This window comes from Rhipicephalus microplus, chromosome X (genome assembly GCF_043290135.1).
Source record: "Rhipicephalus microplus isolate Deutch F79 chromosome X, USDA_Rmic, whole genome shotgun sequence".
NCBI classification, from domain to species: Eukaryota; Metazoa; Arthropoda; class Arachnida; order Ixodida; family Ixodidae; genus Rhipicephalus; species Rhipicephalus microplus.
In genome coordinates, this window is record NC_134710.1 from 384,936,522 (window position 1) to 384,960,247 (window position 23,726).

The window sequence follows — 23,726 nt, forward strand, 5'->3', positions numbered from 1 at the left end:
GCCCGTACATACGCACGCACACACACACGTGCACGCACGTCACGCCCAAAGAGGGTTTTTAAAGCTTCCATGGGGAGTTTGTAACCACGTGACGTGAAACTCCCTGGGGAGTTTAACAAGGTCATGCCGTTCATAAACCCTGTCATTAAGCAGGGGGCGTTTTACGGCGACATGTGCCGAGTTCACTCCCTACGAGGGAGTAAATAATTGAAATAATTGGGGCAGGGGAGTTTTATGGGCTCATGTGCTGGAGAAACTCCCATCTCGGCTAACTTTTGCTTACAGTGTATCTGCGAATACCAACTCCTTAGATTCATCGAAGAGAAATAATGCGCATGCCGTAGTCGGTCGAGTGAATCTTCGATACGTGGAAGTGGGTAGACGTCTTTTTTTGTCACCTGATTCAGCTTGCGGTAATACACGCAGAAACGTAAGGTGCCGTCTTTTTTCTTCACTAAGACAACGTACGAAGCCCAAGGGCTTTTCGACGGCTGAATAACGTTATCTTTAAGCATCTGTCGCACCTGGTTTTCGATGCCTTCTTGTTCCCGCGGAGCTACCCGATACGGGTTTTGCGTGATGGGTCTGGTCGATGTTTCGTCAGTGGCGTTTGACGGACCCTGGATGTCGAAGAGAAACAATCTTCAAACTCGTTAATAAGCTGCAGGATACTTTGCTTCTGCGCCGGCAGTAAACTTGCGCCAATATCAACAGATAGAGGTACGGGGGGTAGATTGATTGATTGATTTGTGGGGTTTAACGTCCCAAAACCACCATTTGATTATGAGAGACGCCGTAGTGGAGGGCTCCGGAAATTTTGACCACCTGGGGTTCTTTAACGTGCACCCAAATCGGAGTACACGGGCCTACAACATTTCCGCCTCCATCGGAAATGCAGCCGCCGCAGCCGGGAATCGAACCCGCGACCTGCGGGTCAGCAGTCGAGTACCTTAGCCACTAGACCACCGCGGCGGGGCGAGGTACGGGGGGTAGATCAGTTGAATTATCTTTCTCAAGAGTTAGGCAGTCTGTCATCTCGGCGAGCTCTTCCATGTACGCGGCTGCCATGACCCTCGTTAGATGTCGGCGTCCAGAGCTGAAGTTCGTAAAAAGGACGTGCGTGTGTCCGCATTTTATGCTCTCGACGCCTCTTGCGATAGATAAACCATGGCTGAATAGAACTGTTGGAATTTGCTCGGCGATGTTTTCAGAATTGCTCGACGTGTCACATGTCACAGCCACGAGTGCACTCGACCGCGGTGGGATAGTCGTCGTCGAATACGCGCAAAGGGTTACGTCGCTGGTCGGTGCAGGGTCCATCCGAAACTTGATGTGGGGCCATTCTAAACGTAACCGACCTCTCAGGAATGTTGATAATGGCGTCGTATTCGCGCAGGAAGTCCATGCCCAAAATCAGGTCTTCGCAGCCCTCCAGTAAAATTACGAAAGTAGCGACGAAATCTGAACTGCCGATATTAATTCGAGCGGTACATTTGCCCGTCGGTGTCACCGATTGACCCGCTGTGGTTCTTATGTTCGGGCCCGTCTATATTCTGACTTTCTTTAGGCAGTTGACGAGTTTGCGGCTGATAATAGAGAAGTCCGCAGCAGTATATACCAGCGCTGTTACTAGGCGTCCGTCTATACAAATGTCTAGATTGGCGCTTATAAGATTTCCGTTGATGTTGGTGATGTGGTATTGCCTTGTATGGTATCAACCGTCGTATTGCGTCATACTGAAGATGTTGGAGGTGTGGTAGCATTCCGACGGGCGGCAACCTTCCCCCCAAAGGTAGCTACTGTTGGTTTCTCCGACGAGGCCTAGGGGATCAGCCCCGGACCACCTCGGTGTAACTGCGCCAATGCGGTGAGTTAGGTGCAGGTGAAGGAGAGTGGGGTCGATGATACGGCACATCGGGTGGCTGTGCTTGCGGGCCTGCACTGCTGTCACGGCGGTTATTGAAATAAGCATGAGGGGAGGTTTGTAAAAAGTTATGATGCCTATGGTCACGGTATGGGCAAATGCGGAAAACATGGCCGGCTTCTCCGCAATCGAAGCAAAATGGTCGACGGTCGACGGTGCGCCACAAGTCCGCCTTACGGATGAATGGTCGACTGGTGGGCATCCTTTGCGACCAAGATGCAGATGTCGGCGGAGTGTACATCGGCGACGTTTGCATAGGCACGTTAGACTGTGGATACGGCAGCGGCGGATTGGAAGCTGGGGCCCAAGGCTCGTTGTAAGGCCCTTAGCTGACGTCGCGATAAGCCAGTGGTGACGAGTTGTACGTCACTGGAGTGGGTCGATGGACAGCCGATGCGTAGCTTACAGACCGCTGGTCTGAGAGCGATTCGGGTAATGAAAATACCTGGCGGAGTTCTTGCTGCACAACTTCTGCAACCCAAGCAACTGTATTTTTTTGCGGAGTCTCAAGGAGATTTCATATCTCCTCACGAACAACCTTACGAATGAGCTCACGCAGAGAACGTTCACTGCTGGCAGTCAAAGCAGAAAGGCTGACAGATGTGTTGTTTGGTTGGTCGTCGTATCGGCGCCGTTGCCGCAGCGCTCGCTCGATTGTCGTAGCCTCTATGATAAATTCCGCTACGCTTGCTGGCGGGTTGCGTAGGAGACCGGCAAACATCTCTTCTTTGACGCCCCTCATCAAATGTCGGAGTTTTTTACCTTTAGGCATCTAGGGGTCAGCCCGCCGAAATAGGCGGGTCATGTCCTCCGCAAACATGGTGACGCTCTTGTTTGGCTTTTGTATGCGTGCCTTGATTAGCTGCAGAGCAGAATCACGGCGGTTGGTGTTTGCGAATGTCCCGAGAATTAGCTGCCGAAATTCATCCCACGAAGATAGCGTTGACTCGTGGTTCTCGTACAACGTACGAGCGCTGTCTGCCAAAGCAAAGTAGACACGCGATAGCTTCTGTTCAGTGGGCCAGCAGTTGGCCTTGGCGACTCGCTCACACTGGGGCTAACCGGTTCTCAACGTCTTCATTGTCACGGCGTTTAGCCGTGACAATATTCAATAAGAAAAAAGGCGAAATACCGAAGCCGAAACCCAACTGAGTGCACTGTCTACTTATGAAGGACTATTTGGTAAGACTCGAAAGTTGTATACTGGTCCCGCTGGCGCAGAGTATGAAAGCTGTGAAAGCCAGACCAGCTTCGCCTGTAAACACATCAAAGGAAGGAAGGAAGGAAGGAAGGAAGGAAGGAAAGAAGTTTTTTTTATGACAAACGCCGTCGCCTGTAGCCAGCGCAATAAACGCTGTAGAGGCCAGAGTAGCGATGCCATCGGCTGCGTCACTTCCACTCGCATGCCAAACATGACGTCTCACAGTGTTGCCAATAATTCTGGCTAGCCAGGTGAGCGTTTCGAGGCACTCTTTCAGCATTTTTTACAAACAGTCAGGGGATCTCTCAAGCATGTAATTTGTCATAAATGACAGAAATTTGGAAAGGAACGTACCCAGCGAATTTAATGGAGATCCATTGTCTTCGAGAAATCGCCGCAGTTGTCCTTTAAGAGCCTTTTGTCTTTTATCGTCCCGACGAGCGCGAATGGCCACGCGTAAAGAAGCGCGCGTCATGAATTAGTTATTTTTGTGCGCAGCGCGTGTGTGGCTCACTGTTTATTGTTATCAGAATATATGGAGCGCTGCTCTAGTGTGCTTTGATGTCCTTCTCGCCCGCCCCTCCTAAGAGTGTGGCTCGTAGAGTAATTCATATTCTTGGTTCAGATTAGCCTCACAAGTGGACATGATTTTCGCGAGCGATACAAGTGAATATTTGTTTAATTAATTGTTGTTCTCATTCAGTTTTATACGGATGACATTACGGTACATGTTGAAGCATACGTTATTAGTCGGAGAACAAATTCTGAGTATGACAATTTGTATATATGCGTTTCCAACCTACGGGATGAAGCGCATTGGCGTTACAGTTCCTTTAAACTCAAGCCCAACACATTGTGTTAAACAACTAACTTTGCACCTAACCTAACCTAATCAACTGCGTATTTGAGCCGCAAGTATGACGGGCCTTGTTTCAGAAGTGGTGCTTATCTGTTTCTAAAATTTGTTCTGAGTTGATCTGTCATGTGACCTATAGCTTAATACTTTACATGAGAATATATGCGCTAGCTATAACGCTATTAGTTGAAAAGTTCATGCGCGGAGCTTTGCTACTTCTTGAATTGTGCATTTTGACTGACATTTTAATTTTCGCATCATTGAGTAATCTATCTCAGCTGATTAATTCGTGCTTTCCTGCCAAAGGGTTTTTCTCGAAGTTGTATTTAAAAAAACATCCTGCAGTGTACGTATACAGTGCGCACTGCACATGCCTTCGTATGTCAACGTAGCTCGAGTTTGAATGCATCGTTTCAACGTGATATTACGTTCGAGCACGCTGAAATTCGACTTACGAGCGCGCAGCAACTTCATCTCTGTCTAAAGATCTATGTGTACATTTGTTTGGGACTAATTTTTATGCCGCGGGGATCCAGTCTTCTTACAGCGAAGCGGTTTATGTGGCTATTGGTTCGGGCGGATCTCATCAGCTGGCAATATGACGCGTGAACAATTTATGGTGGTGGGTGTATATCTATTTGTGTATATGAAAGCGCCCTACCACAAATGCCCATCGGCACCGCCGATGCCTTACTTGTCGTGATAGCCGGCGGCGGCACTTCCTACCAGTTGTGATCCTTTGTCTCGTGACATAGAGATTGCGCGCTGTTATCAACAGTCGTACTCGCTATGGTAAAGCGTGTCGGTTGCTCGCCGGAGGAAGAGCGTCAACCCGTTTTTAAGCCTCATTCACACTGAAGGCGGCGCGGCAAAGCGGCGAAGCGGGATTTCCGAAGCGACGAGGCGGCGAATGCGGGAACCTGTTGAGACCGCATGCCTCCTTCGTCTGGCCGCGCGGCAGAAGAGGCGGGTATCTCGCGATTTCGTGCATGTGCCGCTATGATGTGTCAGTGCTTCTCCCAAACGTACACCCGCGCCACCATCGAGTCTCCACTGCGTGGCATTCTGATTGGCTGCGGCAAAACTGCGAGCCTCGGCAAGCGGCAAAAAATTGCTCCAAGAGCGATCGGCCTTGCCGCCTGGTTTTTCTCCCGCTTTCGCCGCCTGGAGAGGAGGTTTTCGCCGCTTCCCGCGTTGCCGCCTCGCCGCTTTGGCCGCCCCGCCTTCGGTGTGAACGAGCCTTCAAGGCGCGTTCACACTGAGCATTCCGGCTGCCAAAAGTGCACTGAAGCTGATTCGGTGGCGGCGAGATCCGCCGAAAGGGCCTTCACCGTGCCGATCGCTCTCGGACCGATTTTTGCGGCGTCTGCCGCCGAATCGGTCGCTACGGACCTATAGGAGCGCTAGTCAAGAAATTTTGAGAAGCGGTGGCCAAGACCAACTCACTTGTCATGTTGCGGTGCCCGTAACGGAACGTTCTTATCAACGTTAGCTTAACCCACTCTGTGCTACTTCATGTCCCTATTTCGTAAAAGTGGTGACCGAGCTTCTCTTTTGTGTGACCGAACTTGTCACGGCCTTGCAGAGCAAGACGAACCCACCAACGCCGCTGGCGTCGGTGGTTCTTTCTGCTCTTCATTACAAGACAGTGACTTGCCTGCAGAGTAAGCTGTACTCCCATAGAGAAATATACTAGAGAACGGCCACTGGGGCCTTTTCACGGCCCATCAAGAAAGGGTGGGTGTGACCAACCGCTAGATGGCGTACCCATGCTCGCGTTTCCTCCTTTAAGACATGTAATAGTCTCCTCAGGAGGACAATGAATACCCAAGTTGGACATCAATTTTTGCAAAGAAGAAATTTTATTAACCTGTGCTCTTTGTTTTTATATCCGCTCTACATCATGTTCCGCTTAAGACATTTAATGTCTTACAACAGAAAACAGTGAAGTATGACTAGAAAGTGGGGTTCTTCTGCATTTGTTTTTTGCAAAGAGGCACATTCATGTGGTTCAGATGTTCTGTACATGTATTCCTTTTGTGAATGCATGGATGTGTAGCCTAGTGAAATACAGAAAAGAAAAGGGATATGTAGCCTAGTGGTAAAGACAGTCGCCTTCGGAGCGTGAGGGTACGGGTTCAAATCCCAGCGTGTGGACGAAAAAGAATTTCGTTATTTTATTTATGCTGAAGACATTACCGGGTCTGACCGACTGTTCGTGGCGCTGAAAGCAGCGCAGTAGCTGGGCCGCAGGGCCCTACGGGAGTGTCCGCTTTTTATGTATGTTTCTCTATGGTACTCCTTCTTTCTGCAGGTGTAAAAGAATCAACGAAGTCTACACCACTGGATAGTGCAGTGGCGTTTGTGAGGCATGACAACAACTGGGTGACAGCGCATCCATGTCGCGTTGGCCCCGTGGTATAGATGGCATATTCGGCAGCGCGGGGCGCATTCAGTGTGAACGTCGCTGCGTTTCAGCAGCAGGCGAATTCCGGCTGCTCTAAAAAGCGGATGCTTCAGTGTGAACCAGCAGTGCCATGGCACATGTGTTCTTCTAGCGCGAAAGTCACGAAACGCTTTAGCAGAATCTATATACGCATGCCTTTCGATTTTAGTGGCTTTTGTTCTAGCTATGTCGGTTGTCCGTAAGCACCCGGCAAGGATCTGCCCTCGTATCATAAACAACAGAGGACAGTACAGTAAAATGAAAAAGGTGCCATTGAAGGAGCACTGGCACACACAGAATAGATGTGAGAACGACGTGAAGCCGCGGCGAAAAAATGTGCACCTACACCACAACTTCGCTGGCATCCACCTTAGTTCCCTGCGCTTTTGTTGTCGTTGCAATCTTTCTGGCTGTAGCGACCATGTTTGAATGTCGCGGGTGCCTCTCTATCACTGTAAATTGTACTGTAGCTTATGCATGAAAAAAAAAAAAGCCGCCATGATGCTATACACAAGAGCACACTGAGGGAGATCTTACAAGTGCGTGTCTCCTCACGTATACGTGCAGCCTGCGAGTCCCGGCTCGTTTCATTCTTATCTCGCTTATACTCCGCTTTATTTGCAAAGTAAAGTGGGCATTTTGTGCACTGTACTGTGTAATAATCAAATGCCATTTGAACATTTTGTTTGTGGCCGAGAGATTTACAATGTACGACTGCAGCGGGTGTAGACGTGGATAGTGTAGTTAACAAATGTCTATGCACTGCAGTACCACACCAAGTAAGAATAATTATATCTCGGATTTCATGAACTGAAACCAAGGGTATATGATTATGAAAGACGCCGTGGTGATGGGCTCCGGAAATTTTGACCATCTGGTGTTACTTTAAGGTGCGCTGACGTCACACATATGCAGGCGTCTAACATTTCACGTTCATCGAAATTCGATCGCTGCGGTCGGGATCGAAGCTGTGAACTTCGAGTTTCAGCCGAGCACCGTAACGATACACCACCTTGGCGGACAAATCGCAGTGCAGATATGGGAGTACATTGTAAACACAAACTAGCCGAATTGGGCTTCTTAAGAGCATGATATTACCTTTATTCACACTTCTATGCCCGTAGGGTATAACAAAAAGAGTAATATGGTTCTGTGACCTCAATCGTACTTTCTTAGGAAATACGTGGATAAATGAGTGGATAAATGAGTGGATAAAGGAGGTAAATTCACGATCTGACGTCATTCCTCACGAACAAGACCACCAGAAAACTCCCATTTCACCTCCTCTCGCATGTTTTATTTTTATTTTTATTTTTTCGAAGCTCTCTGCAGTTTGCCTTTAGTGCTGCCCGGCATGCATTCTGCTGTGCAGGGAAGAAGTGCGTTGTCACACGAAAGCACAAATTTATCAGAATGTTTGAAAAGTTCACAACGCGCTAATCAATTATTTATTTCTTCATATCGTCGAATGATATCCGTTGTACGGAATGCTGCAGAGGGTACAGTTCAGACAGTTGGGCTCGAGTTCAACCAGCACTACGACCACAGAATAACTTCGCTTATGTTGTTTTATCATCAAATCAATACAATGCTTAAGGAAGAGCCTGCAGACCTTCGATGCGGCTGATTGGCACCGCATGCACACTCAGTTTACCCTTTGGATAACGTATCGGGCAAGCGCCGAGTTATCAACGCACGGAATTAAACCAGGTGTTGAGGAGACCCGCAGAAAAAAAAAGGTTCCAAAATTACATGTTACACCGCAAATGTCGTCGAAAGATGGTAGTCTTGCATCTGGAGAGAGTGAACAAAACATTTATTTGATGTTCTGCGCAATTTATTGATTGATATGTGGGGTTTAACATCCCAAAACCATCATATGATTATGAGAGACGCCGTAGTGGAGGGCCCTGAAAATTTTGACCACCTGGCATTCTTTAACGTGCACCCAAATCTGAGCACACGGGCCTACAACATTGCCGCCTCCATCGGAAATGCAGCCGCCGCAGCCGGGATTCGAACCCGCGACCTGCGGGTCAGCAGCCGAGTACCTTAACCACTAGACCACCGCGGCGGGGCGATGTTCTGCGCAAGAAAATCGGTTTATGGTATTCTGCAGGCATTGCGTTAGAGTGCCTCGAGCGTGTAGCGGAGGCGAACGAGCGCATCGAGGCACGTTAGACACAAGTGCCATCTGGCAGTTATCTTCGAAAACGAAGGCGTGCAGCCCGCGGAGAAAGATGCGCGCCAGTCTCGAAGGTTATAAGTTGTAGAACGCAAAGCGACAGGCAGGTGCCAGCACCGTGACGACGTAGCGAAGCATTGGAAACACCTTCTTGAGCATCGCGTTGCACTGTCAGCGCAGCGCGAATAAACGCTACATTCCTTAGTGTGGTGTTACATTTATTTTGGCGTCTTTTAGGCTCAGCGGGCTGGCGGTGACTCCGCTTGACCATACTCGAGTCCCTGCGCATTGGGCGTGTACGAGTGGTGGTGAATAAGCGTTCGGTCGCCATGTCAGCGTCGCGTGGCATCAGTCGGCGCACAACGAGGCAGTGCTGGCTGCCTGCTTGCCCAGCGAGGCGCTGGCCTGCCTCTCAGTGACGCAGCTGATACATCGCCTCGAAAGCTGCGGCTATGCGCTACGCTTCTGGGCCCCGTTATGTCTTTCGCACTCCAGTACGAGTGCGGGAAAGTTGTCGTGCCTGTAGATGTGTCCAACACTTGAAGCAGACTTTGCTTTTACCTGGTGCTTGCTTCCTTAGTCGATTTCGATGAGCCAGCTGAGTGTTAGCTTGAATATGAATTAATATGTTGCGATAATTATTTACCGTGAGTCACACTCGAATAACTGCCACACCCCTCGAACATATTTTCAGCGTAACTGCCTATTTATACCGTAATTGCTATTATATATATTTCTGTAATAACGCCTGGTATATTACGTGCTAGTAGGGGTGCAACACATACATTTGGCGACAACCTCCATCTCGTGCACGCTTGTCTCTTTAACCGATGTCCATTTTAACCCATGTCCATATCTACCACTCTCCTCGCACGGTGATCTTGCTTGTACATCACATTCGTTTGGCGCCTTCGGAATAGAAAAAAGAAACAATTTTGTTAGCGCGTCAACACACTGCCGGGGGCCCCGGCACGGTGGTCTAGTGGCTATACTCGGCTGCTGACCTGCAGGTTGCGGAATCGAATCCCGGCTGCGGTGGCTGCATTTCCGATGGAGGCTGAAATGCTGTAAGCCCGTGTGCTCAGATTTGGGTGCACGTCAAAGAACCCCAGGTGGTCGAAATTTCCGGAGTCCTCCACTACGGTGTCTCTCATATTTATATGGTGGTTTTGGGACGTTAAACCCCACATATGAATCAACACTGCCAGGGGGCGAGCTTACACCTAAAGTCGGCCTAGCTCGTGGCATTCATTCATACCAAAATAAAAAAGGCTTTGCTACGGTGTACAGCTTCGCGTGGCTGTAACATTGCGTTCCCAACGTATGCTCACACCAAAAAAAATTGCAGGAGGCCAGAGCGGAAGACACGACATGCGTTCGGTTTCCCTGTCGTCTGGCAGTGGTGTTCAATGACTTTAACAACCCTCGAGTAAGCGTTCTTAGCCCAAGTCCTGCGTCGAATCGATGACCTCTTCTGGCTGTCACATCGCTTTCTCGAATTTCGCTTTTACGTACAGCTATCACAAGCATCTATGGATAGGAGGGTTTGTTTAATCATTGATAATGAGTCGCCGGCATACAGATGTACCGCCAAGCGTCAAGGTGGATGCATCCACGTTAAACCGTGCTGTAAATATCAAGCACCAAAATACACTGTGCAAGCTTTTTTTTTTTACTTAACTCTCCTAGACCAATGTATAATGAACATTCAATTACTACCATAATGACACTTCTCGCTTTCGTATTATACCGATTCCATGTGACGGAGGAATGAACCACGTTTTTTGTGGCATTGCTCCTTTAACTACACACACTCGCACGCACACACGCAAACACACGCACATGCACACACACACACACACACAAGCACACACAGAAAGCACCCTGCAGCGCTAACCGCATGCTTTGTTTTTGGTGAATTATGGTTTTCTGCTTAGACATTTTGCTGCGCGTTCAATACATTCACGGAAGCTATATCGCCAACCGCGTTCCAGCCTGGTCTGGCATTGCAGTTAAACTAGTTTCGGAATAAAGCAGGAACCGTGTATACTTTCAGCTTGCGACTTAGCTTTATGCATTTCATTTAGAACGTTTTAAACAGTGCTTTTCGTCGCCATTTCAGTAGACGACTTAAGGTTCCCTGTACTTTCGGCAAAACAATAAGGAGGGGCTAAGCCGAATTAGCACTTCGTGCAATAAGGAGGGCCAAGCCCGTTCCCTTTTTTCCTCTATGCTCACGTTATATATACGCATGCTGGGAGACCTGCAGGCTGTGCTACTTTCGTTTAGCTGTCTCGAGAATTCACCGATACAGTGCCACTCGTTTCCGATGAGAAAGCCGTTCATGCACGCTTGCCCGATATTGCCTCCCTGGCCACATTCCCTTTTTTTCCTTTTGTTGTTTTCGCGATGTGCGACAAGGACGCGGGTGACATAGAATGGCGCGCACATGTGTTTTGCTCACGTGCCCCGCAAGTAGTGTTTTTGAGAGAACTCGCTCCGCACACGTACAGCGTGATTCCGAACTAGCACCGTGCGGATTACCACTGAGTTGAATGTGTCACCTTGGGCTTCTTTTTTCGTGCCTTTGGTACACTGCATAGTATTATCTGGGGTTTTACGTCCGAAATTAACAAAGATATATGAGAGACGCCTTAGGTCATGGCTCCGGAATTTTCGACCATTTGGTGTTCTTCAAAGGGCCAGTAAACAGGCTCTGACTTTTTTTTTTACACCCCCCATACAAGCATGGCGATTCGTAGATTAGACGTGCAGCGATTACGTTTTCCTAATATTACAGCGCTGTGTGCCGCGCAGAGCCTCTATTTCGAAAAACAATTCCCGCCCATCTTTAGCTACGCCTGAGTGACCCCCTTGCCACGCGCAGTGACGTCAACTCGGCGATTGGCGACGTGACGTAGCACGCAGCTTGCCGATTAGTCTAAATTAGGTGTGAAAAAACAGTAGTGAAGTCAACGTCTGTTCCTGTTCCCAACTGACAGCTACGAAACTGCCCCTTGTTTCTTGGCACTGCGGTAAAAGAACCAGCCTCGAAGTTGTTGCGTGCAGGTATGCACTCTTCGCTCAACTACGGCGCCTGTGCGCATGTACGAACGTACTTCGCCCTTGACATGCGGTCGGTAGGTCAGTCGGTCAACTTTATTTGGTCCTGAGAAGACGAGAATGCCCCCGTCAAGTGGTACCGTCTGCGGGCCCCACCCACGATGGTGCTGTGAGGTTCAGGCTCTCGGCGACTTCGCAGGCTCTCTGGACAGCCCTTCGCTGCTGGTCCTTTGCGGAGCTGGTGATGAGCTGGATCCAGTCTTCCTCACTGGAGGGAGACCCTGAGCACCCGTGCAAGCTGTGACAATGCCACAGCATGTGCTGGAGGGTGCACCTCGGATAACCACAGCGCGGACAACGTCGGTCTATTCCGTCTATGAATTTTGACCAAATAAACGGAGATAGATATGTGTTTGTAACATTCGCAGGCTGATTGCCTGTGGTCTGTTTAGGTGTGGGTGTGGAAGCGGAAACTTCTGATGCCCCAGCAGATAGTGCTTACAGACCTCGTTAAAAGTGAGAAGATAGTCCCTTTGCAACTGCCCTCCCTCGGACTCCGAGTGCCCACTTCCGGCGCGGTGATTGAGACCTCGCGCCTGAGATTGTGCAAGTTCGTTGGCGTTTGAGATGGTTTCGTGAGCATCACTGTCCACGTTACCAGGGAACCAAATTATATGCTTTTGGCCTGTCCAAGATGGAGCACACCGAGCCTTTCATAAATGCTATAGTGGCGGCTCGCGAGTCCGTGTAAATAGTAGAACGGTTCGTAGTTGCCATGGCGATGGCCACTGCCACCTGTTCGGCTTCGCGGCATCCAAACTTTTGAACGTAAATGATGTCAGCAGCTCCCCCCGTAGCGACGTAGCTGCTGAAACAAAGTGATCGGAAGCTGCATATTGTGCTGCGTCAACGAAAGCAACGTTGTCCTCAATCGTAGCCGCTGTTCGTAGAAGGGCTCTGGCCTTTGCTTTGCCTTTGCCGTAGTTGTATTGGGTGTGCATGTTTCTAGTTATCTAAGATACAGTATACATTTCCCTGACTTTGATAAACTGCGTGACCTCCCTCTGTCTGGCGATGGGAGACCGTATACCAGTATGCGCTAGTAACTGTCTGCCAGCCTCCGTGGAAGTCAGTCTTGCAACTTGGGCGACCTGTTGTACCTCTACTATTTCTATAAAGGTGCTGTGGACACCCAGCGCCAATAGATTTTCTGTACTGGGGCTCTGTGGGAGACCCAGTACCTTTTTTTTATGATCTTGCGAATTATTGATTCTAATCTGGCTTCATCCCTCCTGCTCCACTTGTGGGCCAAGACGATGTAGTTGATGTGGCTCATTAGGAAGGCGTGAAAGAGCCTACGAAGGTTCTCCTCCAATAACCCCCTTCGTTTGTTGGCCACCCTCGTGATTAATTTAGTCATGGAATCGTCTTTGGCTGCGATGCGTTCTAATGTGTAGGCGTTACTGCCATCCTCCTCCAGTATCATACCGAGGATTCTAACTTCATTTACAATCGGAATAATAGAGCCATTCGCTGTGGTGATCGAGATATTGGGCAACCTTTCTTTCCTTGCACCGATTGTTGGTCGGTAAAGGAGCAGTTCCGATTTATTAGCCGACGAGCAGAGTCCTGCCTTGTCAAGAAAATCTTGAGCAACCCTGATCGCTGTTTGTAATTGCTCTTCAATTTGCCCATCACTACCTCCCCTGCACCAGACGGTGATGCCGTCGGTGTAGAAGGCGTGACCGAGACTTTCAATCTCGGCCAGACTGTGCTACAGTGCTCTCAATGATAAGTTAAATAAAAATGGAGATAGCACTGCCCCTTGTGGAGTGCCTATGGGTCCAAGATCAAACGTCTTCGAGCCGAGAGATCCTAGGCGAATGGTAGCTTTTCTATTAAGAAATGAGCTGATGTAGTTGTAAAAAAGTTCGCTTAGACCCGTTTTTTTTAATGGAATAAAGTATGTGAGAGTGTTTCACCTTGTTGAAGGCCTTTTCCAGGTCAAGTGCCAGAACAGCTCTGGTGTCTCTGGAGACCCTGCCAATGATCTTGTGTTTTAAAAGCAACATTACATCCTGCGTGGACATGAATGGCCTGAATCCTATTAGATTAAATGGAAGGAGATTCCTTTTCTTGGCAAACTTAGTGGCCCGCTTGAGGATAACGTGCTCGGCGACCTTCCTTACACGTGAAGTTAGAGATATCGGCCGGAGCGAGCCAAGCTCCAAGGGTTTCCCTGGCTTCCGGATGAGCATGACGGTCGCGCCGCTCCACTCTATTGGAACCTCGCCGGTCTCCCATACCTCGTCGATTTTATTCGTTAGAAGCTCGATATCCTCGTTTGCTACCGATCCCATCGGTGATATGCGACCACGGTTTTATCACTGGAGGAGCGACTTGTAAACCATCCGAGACAACAGCTCTTGCACGCTCTATTTTCTCAATGAGAATCTTTTTTACAAACTCACATATCATTTATAATCTAAATCATTGCGTTTTTACTAGCTAAATCATTTGAACTGTCCTTGTTCTAATTCAAGAGCTGTTAGCACTAACCTAGATGGTACTTTCTACCAATAATTAATGAACTATTTCTGATGCTGCCCGTGGCTTATACTGCCAAATATTTCATTTCACATCATCTGTGTCACACATGATGTGATGTACTGGTAGACGCACAATGAAAGCCTATGTGGTGTGCACGGCACCTTGGTAAACATTTTTCGAGGAAGGGGATGGATAAAAGAAAAGCATCTTTTTGGTCTGTCGTGCGGGCCGGTCAGGCATACTGTCATTTTTCATTCTGTATGCCATGACAAAAAAAAGAATCGGAGGCGAGGGAGAGGCCCGGGCCTTGTGTGGCACCCCCGGGCCACTCTACTGGTGGCAATAATTCACTCGATCTGCATGCACCTTCAAATCTCTTACAACCGCCACATATTATGTGCATGAATTGCTTGCTGCAGTGATGACAATAAAAATTTCCATACCAGTTGAGCGCACAAAAACATTTTTAGAAGGCTGTAAATTCACACTTTACAATGGCAAGAAACAAATAAGTAAGCCCGTGGTTATGTATCTTTTTTCCCAAAGCCCATGGTTTGTTAAAGCACTGCAGCTATTATGATGCAGTCAAAAGATTATTTTTATATCTGTGTGCTAATACAGGAAAATTTAATCTGCAATAGAAATTTTGTTACTTGCAAAAGGCAGTTTATTGTACAAAAGCATTAACAGTGCAATATCCACAATGCCTCTAGTGAAAAAGGTAAACGGTACGATCAAGGACGTATCTAGATGTGCAAATTACTTAGCACCACACTCTTTACCAAGAGACCATCAGCATCCCATCTAAAATAAATACTGGCAGAACTAAAATTTAGCCCCGCTCAATTAGCTAAACACTGCCCTGGAATTCAGTAAACACCACTTTTGGGATTGAACAAAATCTTTCAGAAGACCAACAACTTTCCAATAGTATTATCAATGCAGGCATGTAATATCAGGCGACACTGGTGACTACTGGTGACAAGTGCTAACCTTCAAAAGTAAAAAAAAAGCGAACGAGCGCACACGCATGCAGAAAAGAGATTTGACGGCTGCAGCGATGGGGGCAAGTTGTGGCGCCATGGCATGCTGTGGCCTTTTAAAGAGCTAAAAAAATATACAAGCAAATGCAAATATGGTGACACGGGGAGCAGCGGCATTAGCAGGTCGTAAGTATGTGGAGGAGGCCGTGGGGCAGAGTCTTGACAACGGGCTACTCCTTCACCTCCCTATGGCGAAGAAGGGTAGCGAGTGGCCGTGCGAAAATTTGAAACCGGCTGAAACAGGTGTTCTAGCTTCTGTAACTTCCTTATTATAGTACGTATTTGCTAAATTCTTCTTTAGCAAAAATTTGCTAAAATTTTTGGACCTTCGGGTTGTTTACTGGCCCTTTAAGATCAATTTAAAAATTAGTTCTGCTGTAAAATCAGTTTAACTTCTTTTTTTAACAAGGGTCACTGTCTTTCTACAACTGACCAGAGGTGGAGTGAGATACAGTGAAGAGGTGGAGTGAGATACAGTGAAGTGAAACAATAACTGAAACAATCTATTTTTTTTAATTTTTAGCAAGAAATTTTGTGTTGCAATGTATTTTCATCTCTTAAGCATGAAAATAGGTATAAATACAAGTTGACATTGATATACATATCTGTGTAACGGAAACTACTTTACGTAACGGTGTCAGATGCTTGGATATGAAGAAAATTTAGTATCTGTATAAATATTTGTTAACTCAAACAATAGTCATCCACAAATTAAACGTTGCTAAATTTTTTTCTGAGAATAAACTGATTTGATTGGTTTGCATGCGTACAGTTTGTCTGGGGGCTAGCCGCCTATTACAGGGAAGGGAAGCATGGCTCATACCACTGGCACTAGAGGTATTTGTCGTTATGAGTACTTTGATTTGATTAATTGATATGTGGGGTTTAACGTCCCAAAACCACTATATGATTATGAGAGACGCCGTAGTGGAGGGCTCCGAAAATTTAGACTACCTGGGGTTCTTTAACGTGCACCCAAATCTGAGCACACGGGCCTACAACATTTCCGCCTCCATCGGAAATGCAGCCGCCGCAGCCGGGATTTGAACCCGCGCCCTGCGGGTCAGCGGCCGAGTACCTTAGCCACTAGACCACCGCGGCGGGGCTATGAGTACTTTGGGTAGCTCTTTTGGAAGCTCAGAGTGCTGGAAGCTAGTACATCCCCAAACAGAATGGCTACTAAATGCAGTGGAACTCAAGGCACTGCTGGACAATAATAAATTGTGAAATGCAATACATTTTTGAATATATTTGTACAACTTGTAAGAGATAAGACACTAACCCTCAATGCAGACAAGTCTCGTGAGCCTCGGAAAGGGTGGTCACCATATTGTAAACAATAATGCCTTATACAGTGTAAGGCATGGAAAATCTCGACTACCTAAGATGTCCTAATAATAATTTTTGGGGTTTCACATTTCAAAACAATGACATGCTTATGAAAAATGCTGTAGTTAAAGGCTCTGGGTTGTTTGACCATCTTGGGTTTTTTAATGTGCACCTTAAGTACATGGGCCTCTTGCATTCACCTCCATCAAATGGGGCCGTCGCAGCTGGGATTCGATCTCATAGCCTTTGGGTCCACATCAAGCACCGTAACCACTAGACCACCATGGCGGGTAATACCCGAGACTAGAAAAGTATGCTATTGTATAACTGATTTCTGGAAAAGACAACAGTGTATTCCCAGAACATTTTTGATTCTATTGCCTTATTACCACTAATGCAGGCTCCCATGCCCGGTGCCATGCCAGGCTCTGCGCCTGGGGCCATGCCGTACGATCCCCCACCGCCCTACTCACCCACTGCTCCAAACCCATGCCACACTGCACAGCCCATAGACCACCCATCTCGGCTGTATCCGGCTCCTGGCCAGCCGTACCCCTCACCAGCTCCAGGACAGTACCCAATGGCCTCTTACCCACAGCAGCCAGGCCTACCACAGCAGGCTGTGTACCATGTTCCGGATGCCTTTGATGCTGGGGCCCGCTTCACACATAGCAAGCCTAGCATTCCTGTATGCATACTTTCTTATTGGCCTGCTCTTTGTTTGAAACTGTAGTATATCAGTATGTATTAATGAAAAGTGGAAACCTTACTAATTGTCCTAACGTTTGCAAACTGTCCTACCTAACTTTCGTCCGCCCACAACTTATGCCTCATCTGTTTGGTCCCCCGTCTACTCAGTATCGAATTAACATGCTTGAAGCAATTCAGAACAGAGCCACTTGTTACATTTCTAGGATCTTCTGGAATCATTTCAGTGTGGCTCAGCTTAAACTCTATTATTCCCTACAGCCTTTGTGTGTTCGCCGCCAGGTGTGCTTGTTATGTCTGTTTCATTAGTACTTTAGTATGCCTACAGTAAAAAAACATCATTGTTGTAACTTGAAAACTCTGTCTACACATCCTCCAGATTATATAATCATCTCGATTTTACCCTCATCTTTTGGAACAGAAACAGGTTTAACATATCAGCACTACTGCAAGCGATGGGCATGTGGAATGTACCTTCCCAGTCATATCGCCTGTGATTGTAACCCTAGCACATGTCATCAGAAACTTTAGTTACATTTTCACGATATAGTATTGTAAGATTTTCCATTATTTTCTTGTCTAACTTTGAAGCTTTGATTATACAAAGTGCTGTGTGCTCTTTTGATAAACATGCTATAATCTGCTTTTCAATACTGTTGAATTACGAGGACCTAATTCAATGGTAATTTTATTGTAAAGTATTTTGTTGTTGTTAGTATCTTACAGTGTATCATCATTCATTTGGAGTTTATATCTGATTCTACTATAACCCCCCTTGCTGAATTCCTTCAGGCCTGTAAGGTATTTTTCAATAAATTAAAATTGCTTGAGACTGTGAGGTGAAAGTTGCTATTGCTTTACTTAAAGACTTGAAAGAGGGCGTTGTCCTTCATTTATTCAGCATCACTTAGATTGCACTGTTCTCAGTTCAAGCATTACGGTAAACTTTCATGGGGGGCCCCAACTTTCTGTGGAAGCTATATACTAGTCATTTTGAATGTAATAACATGAAAAAGTTGGATGAACAGGAACTGGAGTGTGTGGTTATGTGTAGATAATGCTACATATAATGATAAACATGCCAGTATTTGCTCTTCTACTTATGGAGTATGTACCACCGATTCTTAAACATAACTTCAGTATAAAAAAGTGCAGAGATGCATCTTAAGTACACGGGTGGCAAACACCAAGGTAGGTGTTACGTAAACTTTTCCATTTTACGTGGAAGGTAGGTGCTATGTAAACTTTTCCACTTTCCACTGAACGTTTTCCACTTACTAATGGCCCACTGAATATAAAGTAGAGAACACACGAGCAGTGAACATGATTTAAAATAGTGCACAAAACACCAATTGCGCATGGCAAGCCATACAAGGCGATGGATATTATTAAAATTGCTTCTTAATTCCTCACAAAACGCAAAGGACATTTGGCAAGCTTGGCAAGATGCTGCATGTCGTAGAAAAAACATGCATGCTACCTAAATGGAAGACTTTAATATAGCACAGGCATTAAATTCAAAAGGAACTTTCTGGAGAGATATTTTTAATGTAGTTGCACAGTGTGTGATCAGCTGTGGTTCGAAATTCAGTCTCACTTCTGTATCATGCATTAAACAGCTTCGCTGGTCATCCACCTACACTGAGGGCAATGGCTTCTCAATGTTTTTCCAGTGTCTGAGATTTCTGTCTGAGGCAAGAGATGCAGTCTCAGTTGCCCTGTATGAAGACTGCAGTGACTTTGAAATTACCTGCCTTCACTGATGTCAAACCTTTCAGAAAGGAAGCTTCTCCATAAGGTGGAGTCGATGAGTGGCTTATTCATCTCTTACCAAGATCTCATTGTGCGCTACTTCTGAGTATTCTATCTGCTTCCTCCTACATTCTCTGCACAGTAAGAGTTGTATGGTGTCAGTCTTGGGGTCCCTATAAAACTGCTTCACAGTTCTATAAAACTGATTGCTACTATGCATTAATAGTGCTGTCAAGAGATACACCAACAAATGGAGATGCCACACTAGAGACTTGCTAAAGGCTGCTAGTACTGAACACACTATCTTGCATCAACATTTACCATTTTATCTTAGTTGGCGTTTCATTCAGACTGAAACAGTTTAAAAAATTTTGGAATTGCTAGCTTGATTCTCATGTGAAATATTGGTGACAATAATGAATCTGTCATTTCCACAAACACGTTCTGCATCTGGCATCATTTTTGATAAATAAAAGCTCGATAATTCAATGTTAGGCAAAAGTAAACTGAGTGGCTAGTGCTTTATTATTAGTTATTGTGAAGATTGATGTCTTGGAAATGCATATTAACTATGTCTTGACAAATAATTAGCCTTCCTCCCACAATTTTAACCCATGCTTCAATGTTTGAACAAAAGTTTATTGGTAAAAAGTTATTCATATTGCTAAGTGAACCATTAGATTTGCAAACATAAGTGGATTTGCCTCATCATATAGTTTTGCTGAATTGGTGGAAGTCCAGTGGCAGCAACCTTTTTACATGTTGCAGCGTGTTGTAGTGAACTCATTTGCTGCCATGCATTAAGAAACTGACTTCATTGACATCCTGCTGTGATGGTTGAGTGACCCACGCATCACGAGTTCGAAGCCTGGCCACGGTAGCCACATTTTGATGGAGATAAATTGCTTAAGGCCTGTGTAAATAGATTTAAGCAGATGTTAAAGGATACCAGATAGTCAAAATTTTTGTAGCCCTCCTTACAGCATTCCTTATACTCACCTCATGGTTTTGGGATGTAAAGCCCAACAGTTATTGTTACTATATGATTCCATTGGTGGCATTTCATCACGGCAGTAAACACTCTTGAAATATTTTTAGGGTGTAGCGATGCACTGCACGGATTGATCACTGTGTAGGTCATACTTGCCACTTATGGGAGTAGCAAGTAAAAATTTCGAAAATGCATAATTGGAATTGCGTTCAGTGTGAGTAACACTTGTCAAGTCACTATCAAATGGGCATTTCGGCTACCTTTATAACTATGTATTAAATTAATGTAGCTCTGACTGCCCAGCAGATTCTCTCGTAGCCTGATCGTCTGTCCCACCAGCTTTATTGATCTGTGGAAATTAAGCAACTGCATATAATCTGGAGTGACCTCTGCTTTTTATTGAAATGTTCCAGTAATTAAGACTAGGATTACTTATATTTTTCAAAGGCTCAGTTTTATAGTTCCAAAAATAATTTAGTTTCAAAATAATGATTTTATACAAGAGCACACAGTCAAGTTTAGCACTAGATTTTGTGGTATCTTGCTTGATATTTTTCTAGTGTAAGGTCCTGTAATGCTACAGTGCGTTACTACACCATCAGTGCTACATAGGTGCTTATATTCAATGCAGTACAAAATTGCAATTTTTTTTGCAGCCCCCTCCCCCTGGAGTTCCTCCTAATGCTGCTCAGCTGGCTGCCATGCAAGGCAACCCCGTAGTCGTAGGTCAGAAGAAGAACAACTTCTGGACCACTGGTGCCGGAGGTGGCTACACTTTCTGGTAGACATAAAAGAGCCTTTACCAAAGCTCCTGCTGCTCTGTCGACAGCTACAAGGCCTTTTTTTCTCGCTCTCACACGCACAAAAAAAAGGAGCGTTTTTGTTTTGTGAGACTGTCGTGTCATTGTTGACGATGCTTGACGGATGCTTCACTTAATATTCTTTACACCAGGGCCTATAAAAATGCTCTCCAGATTGCTCTGTTGGATTCTGTGGGCTGAGTGCCAATAATGTAGAAGTAGAAAGCTATGCACCCAAGTGAATTTTCATGGGACAGCATGTTTGCTTTGAATGAACGTCAGCGTAGAGGATTGTTGCAGCGTGGAGTCCAGATTATGTGATATTGGACTGGATGATGGGCATTTGAAAGCAGAGGGATGTACAGTCCAGTTCATGCTCTGTTTTAGTTGAGGTGCCTGCCTAGGTTAGCTCTGCAGACAGTGGCATTGTTTAACAGGCTCAACTGCTCTTTTTGTCCTGGGACTCTTTGATGACCTCAGGGAATATTCAAGAGAGCGTCACACTACTGCAACTTTGCAAGTTGTCTTGTGTGGTGTCTTTCAATTTTGCAACCTCTCAGTATCACGAACATTTTTTCACAGTTTACTTATGACCTAATGCTCTCGATTTAGAGCATCAAGTGGCATCTCCTTGAAGACGAAAAAAAAGCCTGCAGCATAAGTCATAAAGTTGAGACATCTCATACTTCTGTCCCATCAGTACGCAAAAACTCTTTTAAGGAAGCAGTCTTTCGCAAAGTTCGCGTAAGAGCATGTTCTACATGTTGCAGCGTGTTGTAGTGAACTCATTTGCTGCCATGCAGTAAGAGACTGACTTCATTGACATCCTGCTCAGATAGTCGAGTGACCCAGACATCACGAGTTCAAGACCTGGCCACGGCAGCCACGTAGAGTTGCACCACTGATAGAACTCGCCGCTCGCGCTCCCATTCAACATATGCACAGCTGAAAAGTGTGACGCTAGCTTTGAAAACAACACCAGTCAAAAGGAAATAGCCCACATGTCTTTGTTAAACAGTCCAAGCAATGTTGTTTGTATCGAACTGTTAATGCAGATGCTCTCAATATTTGCAGGTTAATAGAGAACTATATTGCGGCAAACTCAGTCCTCAAGCTTTGTTGTGAGCAACTTGGTAATTATTTGGTGGTTAATGAAGTGTCCTTCTTTTGAGTAAATGTAGGATGGTATTTATCTGTTTTATGTACTGCATGGCACACCTGCATGTCACTTCATCAGTTTTCAATACTAAACAACACATTGTTGAGCCACCATTTTCACATTTTTTGCTTGTAGGCTCTGTATAGTCACACTATAGTGTTTATAGTGAAATGGAAATAAACTTTGTGAAGAATCAGCGTGTCTAATAAAGTGTAGTGACTTATTGAAAAAGTGGTTCAAAAGTAAAAACAAAACGGCCTATACTACATGGACATTAGTACTTTAAGGACAACTCTGACAATTTCTCGATGTCCACTGATCTCAATAATGTTTATAGCTTGTCTTTACTTTAGCATGCCGGTGGTCTGTGCCAAACAGTCAACTGCATGTTAGTTTTCCTAAAAATAAATTTTAATGATTGGGGCAGTGAGTTTCTAAGTCACGCATTTGAATGTAAGCCACCTAGTATTTGTGACGTCATGGGCTTCAATGCTACATCTCTAATCAGGCGGCCATAAGCAAATGGCAGTCATTCAACGCTCCAATGGTCACTCAAGTTCTGTAAGCTGGCATAGCTCGATGAATTGCCAGATGTCATTGTCCTTTTTTTCTGGTGCTAGCATTATGTGTACTTTGTTGATATTACAGCAGCACAGCTTCTGACATTATTCTAGACGTTGCACAAAGCAGCTATTCATTTTGGTTTTACTTGAAGACAATGCTTTTTGTTTATTTAAAGATACGAGTTTCTAACAAAGTTGAACCATCGCACTTGCTTAAGGATTATCAGCACCATTTCAAAATGTTGGCATCATGATTAAATAACACGGGAGCTCCCTGTTAAACCTTTTAAGAAATGTCTGAAGGCCATGTCAAAATTTATTACACATTTGTGTTGTTAGTTCTGCTATCTCACAGGAGTTCTTGCAGCTACTATAATTCAAATTGTTTTATGTTTTATCAGAAACTCCAAGGCACATTCGCCTTGGAGTTTCTCGTAGAGAATGTAGAGGTCGCCTATTGTGATTTCTCTTGGCTCGCATGCGACCTAGTGCTAGAAGATGGATTGGGATTGCTTAGTTACTTAGCTTTAAGCACCAACACCTAACACTGGTGTATACTGTAGCTTCTACATAGGGCAATGGCAGGAAATTCTGGCTTTTTTCTAGAAAATGTTTGTATGGGCTGTGGTGATGCTGTACAGAATTTAAAAAGCACTAAATATAAAAGCTGCATTAAAGATTATTGTTCTAATCACATGTCTGAAAAACTGCTAAGCTGTTTGGTTCAATACAGAGAAGAGGCTTTATAAATTTAAACTGTGCAGACACATGAAAATGTTGGAAATGTCGCGTGGAAATTCCCACAAGTGTGTCCTTGCAATACCATGGCTTTTGAATCTGCTCAGGAATAGTTAAATACTTTGTCAGTAATGCTTGCATTGTGCTGACAAATAAGTATGCAAGAGTGGTCAAGTCTTGAGAAAGTTTTTTTTAATGTGAAATAGATGACTCGAGACAATTTTTTACTAGTGCTGCACTTTAGATTGTTTTTCTCCATTTTGTACGCTGATTATCAATCACTGGGCTTATTTTCACAAAGGAACTGTACGGAGAGGTTGGAAAAGATATTCCAATTTTGTAGACTTATTAAATGTTTTTCTTTCCTGGCTCTTTTGTAGCTGCACCTTGAACCAAAATAGTAGTGAATTAATTCACA

General features: G+C 45.5%; 1 protein-coding gene across 2 annotated transcripts in view; it reads left to right on the forward strand.

The window, feature by feature from the left end:
- Nucleotides 1-20,939, forward strand: part of LOC119161031 (uncharacterized) — a 69,354-nt gene extending 48,415 nt beyond the window's left edge. For both annotated transcript variants that reach the window (XM_037413352.2, XM_075880062.1), the window contains 2 exons: nt 16,998-17,285; nt 20,705-20,939. In XM_037413352.2, coding sequence (XP_037269249.2) covers nt 16,998-17,285; nt 20,705-20,833 — 417 coding nt within the window. In that variant the 3' untranslated portion in view covers nt 20,834-20,939. The remainder of the gene's footprint in view (nt 1-16,997; nt 17,286-20,704) is intronic.
- The last annotated feature ends 2,787 nt before the right edge of the window (nt 20,940-23,726 follow it).